We start from the raw sequence: 11,353 nt of genomic DNA, 5'->3' as shown, positions 1-11,353 counted from the left end.
TCATACTTGGTGATGGTAAGTCACTGATGTAGCCACAGCTGCCCTGGGGCAGACTGACATAGGCGTGGCTGCCAGTTTGCGCCTTCGGCCCCTCTGACCATCACCGGGACATTCATATGCATTCACGCACCAATGAAGCCACACTGGAGGCAGGGAGGGTAAAGTTTCTTGCCCTAGGACACAACAGCGGTTGACTGGAGGGAGCAGTGAATGAACCACAGACCCTTCGATTATTGGACAACCTGCTCAACCTTGCTTCATGTTGTTGACACCCGATTTTGACCCTACCATCTGAATGTCAAAGCAGAATCCGAAACTCATCAGACAAGGAAACATTTTGTTCCAGTCTTTTATATATTGTCAAATTTTTTACAATACCCGAGAGGAGTGGCACCAATGTGGTCTTCTGCTGCTGTAGCCCATCTGCCTCTAGGTTGGATGTGTTGTGCGTTCAGAGATGCTCCTCTGCAGACCTCTCTTGTAACCAGTGGTTATTTGAGTTACTGTTGTCTTTTTATTAGATGGAACCAGTCTGGCCATTCTCCTCTGACCTCTGGCATCAACAAGGCATTTCTGCCCAGAGAACTGCCACTCACTGGATATTTGCTGTTTTTCAGACCATTATCTGTAAACCCTAGAGAGGGTTGTGAGTGAAAATCCCAGTAGAACTGCAGTTTCGGAAATTCTCAGACCAGCCCGTCTGGCACATTCAAAGTCACTTCAGTCACCTTTCTATCCGAGTCTGTTGCTCAGTTTGAACTTGCAGTTGTCTCATTGGTTGTATTTCAATGACTATTCAGGTCTTAAAGATTTGCAATGCGAACACCAGAAAGACTTTTACACTGCTTTCCATGAAATTGCTGGCCACTGTAACTGTCTTATGTAAAGTGGTCCTGTGGTGTTTTACTACCATGGTGGATATCACATGTTATGCACACATACACACAAGTCTCAGCAGAGCTCAAATGAGAACTCCCAGCTGGGACAGTAGCAGGTGGATTTCCAGCACGTACACTGTTAGGACGTGACAGTGTGGGAAGGGTTGCTGTGAAAGCTGCAAACAAAATCGCTGAATGAATTCCTTTAAAAGCTACAGTCTGTCTTTGACTCTAGGAATGTTTTAGCCGCACAGACACCATGAAAGCTTTTGGAACATGCCGAAAAAATGTAAGAACTAAGTTCTCCTGAGAGACGTGGTTACCCCTTGTCTCAGGCATCACTCGATATTCTTTGCCACCTCTCTTGACTACCATTAGATGTCCTAATGAAGTTGTGACTGTGACGTGGCGTGTGTTTGAACGGCCAAATGTTATTTATTTTACAGATGTTCTAAACTTAAAAAGAAACAGGGCAATTATTTTTAAGGGAAGACAAACAATGTTGACTTCTTTGCACAGTTGACAGACCAATCTTCAGTAACAGCAGCAAAATTTCTGACTTTACTGAAAGGGCCTGAAGGAGTCCAGGTTACTACTCAACTCATGCAAAAACCAGTAGAGCTTCAGGCTCAAAATTGGAGAAGTGAGAAAAAAACATTGTGTGGTTGAGAGGAGAAATTCTTTTGGAAGATGTTAGGGGATCAATATTCCATTTGGAGTCCAAGACTTCTTGACAGTGTATAGGCTAATGTTGTGCTGGATAAGCACTATGTGTGAATGTGGGAGTGTTATTTCACCAGCTACAGAAAGAAAAACACGGTTGCTATCGGAAAGCCCGGGAGCTGCTCGGGGGTTCATGTCACAGAGCAAATTGGTCTGTGCAGCTGTCGTCAGCTATTGAGGTCAGCTTGGTTTTTTACCTTGTTGACTCAAAAAACAATGCATGTGACAGTGGACCATAAGACATTGGAGCACTGAAGCATTCGTCTACTCTCCAGGTGAAACAAAAATGAAGACTTTTAAAATAGTCTGGGCTAATGCTTGGAGTTATCGACACAAATGCAGATAAAGTTAAATATCAGAAAAGGAAAAGCACTTAAAAAGTGAAAAAGAGTACCTTCACCAGTTTGAATATGGCAGAGGTTAATGTCAGCACTGTCTCTGAACGAAACACAACTGAGGCAAGCTTTTCTTCCCAACAGTCAGTTTTCCTTCTGGAAACAGAATTTCCACCAGAATTGCTTCAGTACATCCAGGATTTATATTTATGAGAACTTTTGGCTTTTATCTCCATATTTTCACCCATTAAGCTAAGATTTGTCCATACTGCAATGACAAATATTGTTATTTTCAAACCATGACCTAAATTAAATAATCAATTTTGGTTGGTTTCCTACAATTACTGTCATGATCACCATCATTGTATGTGCTGTTTGGTAAATGCTTGCAAAACAATCAAATCCTTGAATAAATCCAGAGTTTAATTTTTGTTTTCATTTTTAATCGAGCAAGTTTTAATAAATACTTTTAAAAAAAAGATATCCAATTGTAAGTGAAGCTTTTTAAGCTGCCATATTTTGACTCCGCCCCCTTCCACTTCTGTAGGTAGAAGTAGGGTTATCTTGTACTTCTGGCATGACATCTTTGAGCATTTTTTTTAATTGACATGAATAGACTTTCCAGTGGATATCTAAAATTTATTTGAAAGCCAATATTAGCTGAGAGGGAAAATATAATGATAATATACATATCCATACATGCCCACATTTTGGTGAAGAGATCTGAGTAGATTTCAATAAAATGTGCCTTTGTGTCATTTAAAAAATGTGTCTGCAAACAGAGATTACTACCAGAGCTTTTTGATTCACCAATTTCTGATTTTAGATGAATAAAGTCGTTCAAATAAAATCAACAGACACTTAATTCTTATGTGTTATCGGAAGATTATTTCATTTAAATTAGGATTCACTGATAATGATATTATTTTATTATTTTTTACATTTCTTTCAGGAGTCACCATTGTTTTGACAACCAAATAGACTAATATCCCAGTAGGTTCATCCCATTCTTTGTTAAAAAATAATCAAATCATCAACGTGTAAACTCTGATATGTGCAAAAATATTAATCAGAAAAAGAAAAACAATGAGTTTTTTACTTTACTATAGTTGTGTTTTTATTTTATTAATTTTTACATTTTCATTATTTTCCATATGTACTATTATCATTTCACTTGACATTTTGATAGTGTTGGCAATTTTTACCTTATTTTGGAGGAAAACAAAGAAAATTAAAACTTACAGCTAATTTAAAATCTGGTTATTAAATGTGTGTTTATTGCAGTTTATTGCAGAAATTTGGTGCAACTAAAAAAAAAAATGTAAAAAAGCCTACACTCGACAGCTAAATAAAATGAATTAAGTATATGTTTTATAGACAACAGTGCCCAACACAAAAGGCAAAAATGGCCACAGGCATTTTACATCAGCTGTCAACATCATAAAAAGACAAAGTTTGGGGCTTCACTGATACAGATGACCCTTGTGTTAGCCCATTATGTCTTCAACTTTAAAGGCAGCTGAGTGTAATTTGAGATTCCCTTTAACCTCTTCCCCACTCCTTTTTTTCTCTCTTATTTTTCCAGCGCATAAGAATGCACATAAACGCCTGTGTCCTACTCACAATCCCTTCCTTCTCGCTCATTAATCAAAGACAGATTATCAGGAAGGAGACCTTCATGATTACCATACTCTTGGAGTACATTTTAATATAAGTCAGAAGAATGATGCATATACTAAAGGTTGCTTTGAGTAACTTTTAAGCACACGCAATTTGTCAAACACTGGAATTTGTGAAGAAAAAACTTCCTAAAAGTTGTGATGTCTTCTGTACATTTAGGAGGGAAGGAGTTGATGCTGCAGCCCTTTTAATTCCTTATTGCAAAGCTGTCTTGAGTATAGGCATTTTATGGCCCCCTCCTTACTCCACTTTATACAAAGAGTGGCCCTGCTTTCCCTTCAATGACTCCAAAGGGGAGGAAAACAGCTTCTCTTTTAATCTTTAAACGCTAAACAGGCATGAACTCCTGCTGTCGTCTTCATTTTCCATCTAAAAGCATACAGTCCTGTGCCTAAATATTTTATTATGAGGCGCCTTGCCTTGATACAGCCGTGGATAATGAAAAGAAATACTCTGGGGGAGGGGAGATGAGGGTAACTGAAAATTAAAGCCCCTTTTTTCAACACATATAAATGCAAGCAAACTCAAAAATCCAACAAGTCTGACTAGAAGCATGTGGACCCACCTATAAAATCAAAGAGTCAACATCTTTTATTTCCTTTCCTCTGGAGGTTAGATGCTAAAGATTAATATTAGTGTTCCATCTTAAGGCTTTGTGTGCCAAATTAACCCCCATATATATTTTGGGCCTAGCTATATAAGACCAAATAGAGCTCCGTGCGTGCCAAGTGCGTGAGCGCTGCACGGTTGAGCGCCTCAGACGGGTTGTTAAGGTGGCATTAAAGTTAATGCAAATTAAAAAGGCTGGTTGATCCGTTTTGACCCCCCACCCCCATCCCCTCCCCAAACCCCGCCCGTTTGTTGCGTTAATGCGGTCATTTGCTTGGAGGTGCTCACCCCCTATAATTCAATTTGTCAAAATGAATGAGAGAACTGATAATTTCTCCGGCGCGCCCTCCCAGCGCTGCGCATGGAGCGCGCACTGGCCAAAAAAGAAAAAACAAGTTTATTATAATAAAACAAGACAAAAGGGACTTAACGGACACATCATCCCCTCCGTCTCTCTAGTACGTTACTATACCGCTTTCATCTGTAAATGAAAGCGAGCAATTATTGCGAGGGGCCCGGATCATATTATTATGTTGGCCCCGGTCCCCTAGATAGTCATCAATCACTCTCAATCGACCTGTCACCGGTAGACAGAGATCCAGCTGGAGAGGGGGGCCAGGGGGGAAGGAGGAGGAGGAGGACTGGGTGAGAAGAAGGAGGAGGAGGAGTACATCATCATTAATTTGAGGAGTGACCCCCAGGGCTATCCACATGTCTCAACCCGGGATTCTCCAAGCAACACTGCGCGCACCGGTGATGGCGCGATGGCGAGAACTGCTGTGGTTCCTGTAACCGCCACGTGTACAGATAGATAGATAGATAGATAGATAGATAGATAGATAGATAGATAGATAGATAGATAGATAGATAGATAGATAGATAGATAGATAGATAGATAGATAGATAGATAGATAGATAGATAGATAGATAGATAGATAGATAGATAGATAGATAGATAGATAGATAGATAGATAGATAGATAGATAGATAGATAGATAGATAGATAACGTTTTTTATATAAATTATGTCCTCAGGTTGTTTGTCCTGTTCAGTTTTGTTTCCTAATTAATATTTTAATCAATTAGCCTCTTGTGTGATTTGTGTTGGAATGCATTTAATTAGGCACTAATGTATTTATCTCAGTACAGACGTTTGCACATTGGGGACGCTGATTGGTTAAATGATTGATGCGGAGTTGCAAATGAATCCCCACGAACATTTATCCCCCCTCCCAAATAATAAAAAAAAGAAAAGGAAAAAAATGTCTTCTCCCACTTTTAGTTTCTCCCCCCTCAGATCTCACGTTTGCCACACGTTTGCTGTCACTCTTGAAAACGAAAATGCATATTAAAGTTACAGTCCGGTCATTTTCAGAGTGGGAAACTTCTGACGTCATAGCCAGCGCCACTTAAAACAACCTGCCTCTGCTCCTGACGTCTTTTATGCTACTTTTTTGATAAGGCAAAAATATGTACCTGACAACAAAGTGAATATTCTGGGGGAAAAACGGGGGACAAATGGCGTTTCTTTATGTGTCTACTAGTAGATTTTGAAAAAAGAAAAATACATTCTTTTTCCCAGGCTTACATTTTTTCCCTGCTCAAAGGCATTTGAGAGGGGGCATTTTACACAAATTAAACATGCTGCTCTGCTTCGCCCTATAAGCATCCTAGGAGCCAGTACTTCCCAATCAGTTCAGTCAAACTGAGGCGCAGCGTGCGTGAGCGTGGAAACCTTCGCTCCCGCTTTATTTCAGGATATTGGGGGATCTCTCTACCATGTCATATCCACAATTTGGATATCCTTATTCGCCTGCTCCACAAGTAAGTTCTTTTTTTTTCTTTTTTGTCTTTGATGTGCGATTGATTCTTTCATCGATTTGATCATTTCGGTGCAGATCTGAGAAGCTTCACGCAGACTTCTGATGTCAGTTCTTTTATTATTATTATTTTCTATAAAGGTGTTGCCTTATGGGCATTGGGGTTTAAAAGGTAAAACGAGGGTAACCAGAGACCGACCCCCGACCTCCCGTGCGCAGATTTCCGTCAGATAGCCGCTGCGTAATGTCAACCATATGTTTATCTGCTCTGGGAAACACATGCCAACTTGTTCGGCGCGCACCGGCTGTGTTTAAACCCCGCTGCTGATCTGTCCTGGCATCGAGCCATTAAAAATTGTTTTGGCATAAGCCTACTTTCTGGGTTTATGATGCGCTGTCGGGGAAAGAACTGTTCAGGCACGTGGTTCATCTGGATCCGGGTTAATAGAACAAGCTAACGCGTGCGTAAGACACTTTTTTACGCACGCGTTTTCTTACTTTTTCGCCTTTGTATCTGTGCAGTGATCACATAAGTTATTAGTTGATCTTGAAATAAGTCATATCCTGTCAAAATTGACTTAAAATATGGTTCATTTCATGCTTAGGAAAACGATCACTCATCTTTGATTAATTTGAAAACATTGCAACTTGAAAAAAACTTTAAGAGCAAAATGTTCATAGTGGGTGTTTTTTTGTTTTATACAAAAACAGTTTTTTTTTTCTTTCTTTCCCCCTCCTTCCAGTTCCTGATGACAACCAACTCTTTAACTACTTGTTGTGAGTCCACGGGCAGATCCATAGCCGACTCCGGGGTAGCGGCATCTGGTCAGACTCCAGTCTACTGTCCCGTGTATGAGAGCCGGCTGCTGGCCACGGCAAGACACGAGCTGAGCTCCGCCGCAGCGCTGGGCGTGTACGGGAGCCACTACACAGGCAGCCAAGGCTATGGGAATTACGTTGCATACGGCACGGACGCATCCGCCTTCTACTCGCTGGTAAGCTTCGCATCTGATTCTTCTTGGCATTGATTAATGGAGCCGCAGGGTGCCGGTGCTTAAGGCAGACTCTTCTGTCTCTTCATGCTCTACACCTCACAATACCAGCAATTTATTGTCAGTGACAGGTTTTGGTGAGAAAAGTTCTAATAAAAATTGATTTTCTTTTATTTAAAAAAGTAAAAAAGCAACCAATCTAGTGTTCTGTTTAGAAAAAAAAACTATTTAACAAATATATATATACATATATGTTTTAAATGCTTAGTTTCAAAATATTTAAATCAAATTTATATGATTTGCATTTATTTTATTCAGAAAGTGCTATTACACCTTAAAAGTAGGTGACATTAAGTAAGTACTGTTCTATTACTGTTACGTTAAATTCAATGTAGTGCAAGTTTAACTGGAATAATAAGTATATTTTCGTTTTGTTCTTGACAATTTGCACATAAAGCGGTTAATGTTATATTTAAGTGAACTATACAGAGTTTAATGAGAACTTTTTTGCAACAAAACTTAATCGGAAAAGGTCTTAGACTCACAGCATCAATTTCTTTTAAGTTTTCATTTTCTCTCTGTTTTTGCAACAAACACAAGTTTTTGATTCAATTGTCACTGCTCTACCATTTATTAACACAAACATGTCTGTTCCTCCAATTCAGAGATAACTGAGGAGTCAGAGATCCCACTGCCATCAATGTGCTATTTTCTATCATTTCAGGGCACATTTGATACTAAAGAAGCTACAGCATCTGCACATGCAGGGATAACCCAGGCAACTGCCTATTATCCTTATGATCCAACCTTGGGGCAGTATCAATATGACAGGTAAGCTGCAGCTTTGCAGATTTTCATCAAAAAATCTTTATTTGTTTCATGTTGGAAACAGATTTGTCAAAGGAAACAGCCAGATTGAGTCCAGAAATAAAAAATCTGTGACAATCTGTGTCAGAAAGTGTCGCAAACTTGAATTACTTTTAGTCAAATCTAAGTTGGAGCAAGGTTTCAAAGCAAGAATTTGGTGAAGACTCACATTTATGAAATGTTATCATGAAATCGAGTCATAAACATGACTTTTTTCACAACAAGACGTTTGTTTTCTGCCTGAATGAGATGCTTCAGAACACCCAATCTCTTTTCATCAACACACAAGGCCTTTTCTCTGCTGTGAAGAGCATGTCTGCCATATTGCATATTGAAAGGTCTTCCCAATAATCACTTGATGTGCAAATGAAGTTTATGAAAAGGTTAGAAAGCAAAGCTAGCTCCCATCTTTAAAGAGCTGATGAACTAATGTTGACGCTGATAGCACAAACGCTGTGTTTGTTAACTCAGCCTGCAAGGCAGCTTCCCTCCGTCAACTATCACGGCTGCAATACATCTCAAGTGTAAGAACGCAAACTTGCAAGTTGTGGCATTTCAGCAGAGTCTTGCCCACAGGAACACTTTTGTCTACACGGTTTTAACCTGAGGGTCCATCATTACACTCAATAAAACAATTTTACAGTCTATTTTATCGGGGAAGGAGGAGCTCAGGGTAGGAAAAGGTGAGCACGCCTCTATACCCCTGAATCCCTCAGCTGTGCTTGACCTGCGCTAAGTCATACAGAGCAATAAAGGACTCATAGAAGAGTCCCACGAGAGGACTTTTACAGCTCACTGCTGACTGAAAATCAACAGCATGCATTTTAAATGGGGGTTTATGGTTGCTTTGTGGAACAGGCAAAACTGAGTGGACCATCGTTGAAGAATAACATGCAACTTTGAGACATGTTTGAGAGTTTACATGTTAAATATGCATGATTTCTTTTCCATTTCCAGTATAAGATTGATATATTATTGATATATATGATTTAGTAAGTGATTTCACAATTTTAGTAGTTTATTTTAAGTGTTTTTGATTTCTTTTTTTTCAATTTGTGGGAGCAATCATGAAAAAAATATAAATTAAAAAACTTTTGACTTCTTTTTTTACTTTCATCATTAACTTAAGGGGCAAACTCTTCTTTTGAATCTTTTTTTTTAGTTTTTTTCTTTCTTTCTTTCTTTTCTATAAATAAACCCCACTAAGTCATATTGGAAACAGTTGCCAACATGCTGTAGTCAGACTCTCTTAACCAGTTTTCTTGGGTTATTTCCGAAAACAGGTATGGCTCCATGGATGGAGGAACGAGGCGTAAGAACGCCACGCGTGAGACGACCAGCACCCTGAAGGCCTGGCTGCAGGAACACAGGAAGAACCCCTATCCAACAAAAGGAGAAAAGATCATGTTGGCCATCATCACCAAAATGACCCTAACGCAGGTCTCCACCTGGTTTGCCAATGCCAGGAGAAGGCTCAAAAAGGAGAACAAGATGACGTGGCCCCCCAGGAACAAGGGTTCAGAGGAGAAGAGATATGACGATGATGAAGATGGCTCGCAGGAAGAGCAGATAAAAAGCGAGAACAATGATGATGGTCAGTGTCAAAAGGCCCTTTGCAAAAAACAAAGTTGAATGTGAAGAAGCAAGAAACCAGAGGGAGGCTGCTTCTATGATTATTATTATTAAAAATAGTAAACATAAATCCATGAGCTTTTTGTTTATTAATAGTCTCCCTCTTTCATAAAAGTTGATAAGTTGAACTTTTTCCAAGCTGCAACAATATAATCCCTTCAGATTTCTATTATTTTATGGTAGTAAAAGAACTGACACGGTGTGTGGCTCCATTATTCTTACTTATTGCTAAACTGCAATGATTAGTGTTTTATTTGCAAAATACAAATAGGATAAAGGATGCTGGAGCTCATGTGGTCATGAAATCCTTTTTTTGCACAAAAATCGTATTAACAAGAAGCGATGGAGCCTCACTAGACAGGCGGGAAGATCAGGTATCCTTAACTTTATCTGCACTCTTAAAACACTTGGGCTTTTTCTTCAACCCAATTCTTGGAGGGGGGGGGGGGGGGGGGTCATGGCAAAATAGAGTTTTTGTAGTTTCTTTTTTAACCCAGTTTAACTTTATACTATTTTACATAGTTCTTAGTGTATGAACTCATTTGAATAAAATCAAGGATAGAATAAAGTAATTTATTTTTATTGATGAAGGGTTTTGACAGGAAAGTTTTTATTACTATATAGCTGCTTTTTTTTTTTTTCGAAAAATTGGATTGCTCATTTATTGGGATTTTTGTGATGTTGTGCAACATTTTCTATTTCAGTTCTGTGAGCTTCTGTTTCCTTTTTTTGCTCATTTTCTGCAGAAACTAGAAGCCGGCCAGATAAGGACTTGCAGCTGAGCGATCTGGATGATTTTGACGCACTGGAGTCGGAAAACTCCGAGTGTGAGCTGAAGCACCGATACCATCTGAACACGCACATGTCCACGACCACGACCGACTGCCCCGCCGAGCACCTGGTCAAGAACGCCCCCTCTCTGAAACTCCCCATCCCCGTTTCCCTCGGAGGGGAGCAGGACTTGAGCAAAAGTTGCCTCAAAACGAACCCGGATGAGCTGCAGGCGGACAGCAGACAGCAGGCGAAGCCGTGTTATAACCAGCAGCAGCAGATAATGGATGGGAAACCTCGGATCTGGTCTTTGGCCCAGACCGCCACTTCTCTAAACCAGACTGAATACCCGTCCTGTATGCTGAGGTGCCAGCCCCCCTCCCTGACCCCGTCCCCCGCCGCCACCTCACCCGTCACGGGCACAGACAACAGACAGGACTCCCCAGTCACCACGCTGAGAAACTGGGTGGACGGGGTTTTCCACGACCCCTTGTTCAGGCACAGCACCTTGAGCCAGGCACTGACCAACACCACCGTCTCTTGGACCACAAACACCAAAGGCGCCATTCTGGAGGCAGAGAGGAGCGCAGCGGCCTTGCAGCAGCTGCAAGAACCCCCCAAAGATAGTGCCATGAGCTTTCCAAAAACTATCAACAAACTTTTCTGCTCCTAATGTAACCAAAATGACATTTTCAGCAAAAAAAAAGAGAGAGAGAGAGAGAGAGACAGAATAATTGTGACTGAAAGCCGGAAGTGAACGCGTTTTCAAAAGCAATTGCCGATGACGCAGGACCAGAAGTGGAACTTCCGGGTCGCTTTTGTTTATTTGATCCAACATGGAACATAATCGAAATGTACAACTAAACAGTTTTGGACGAAAACAAGGTTTACAATTTTTTTTTTATTTTTTTTATTTATTTATCCTTTTCATTTACTTATGCGCATGCAAATGTAACTAAATATTATTTAAGTCTCTGCAAACGAGTATCACTATTTAAAAAAAAAGACGTCTCACAAATGCACTGCTCTCTGAGGAGGAAGAGCGCT

General features: G+C 40.1%; 1 protein-coding gene across 1 annotated transcript; it reads left to right on the top strand.

The window, feature by feature from the left end:
* The first annotated feature begins 5,692 nt into the window (after positions 1 to 5,692).
* On the top strand, positions 5,693 to 11,012 carry LOC101159378 (iroquois-class homeodomain protein irx-4-like). The gene is made up of 5 exons (XM_011484986.3): positions 5,693 to 6,048; positions 6,788 to 7,039; positions 7,761 to 7,867; positions 9,187 to 9,497; positions 10,282 to 11,012. The coding sequence occupies exons 1-5, from the start codon at positions 6,004 to 6,006 to the stop codon at positions 10,977 to 10,979; spliced, it is 1,413 nt and encodes a 470-aa protein (XP_011483288.2). The 5' UTR covers positions 5,693 to 6,003; the 3' UTR covers positions 10,980 to 11,012.
* Positions 11,013 to 11,353: the final 341 nt, after the last annotated feature.

Source organism: Oryzias latipes, chromosome 16, assembly GCF_002234675.1.
Source record: "Oryzias latipes chromosome 16, ASM223467v1".
Lineage (NCBI taxonomy): Eukaryota > Metazoa > Chordata > Actinopteri > Beloniformes > Adrianichthyidae > Oryzias > Oryzias latipes.
The sequence above is the reverse complement of the archived record's forward strand: the minus strand, read 5'-3'. Positions and strand labels throughout refer to the sequence as shown.

Excerpts from the sequence above, each read along its gene's own strand:
- LOC101159378 (XM_011484986.3), top strand. The coding sequence starts at position 6,004 with ATGTCATATCCACAATTTGGATATCCTTATTCGCCTGCTCCACAA. Across the intron at positions 7,040-7,760 it reads CATCCGCCTTCTACTCGCTG|GGCACATTTGATACTAAAGA; the intron begins GTAAGCTTCGCA and ends CTATCATTTCAG. Across the intron at positions 7,868-9,186 it reads GGGCAGTATCAATATGACAG|GTATGGCTCCATGGATGGAG; the intron begins GTAAGCTGCAGC and ends TTCCGAAAACAG.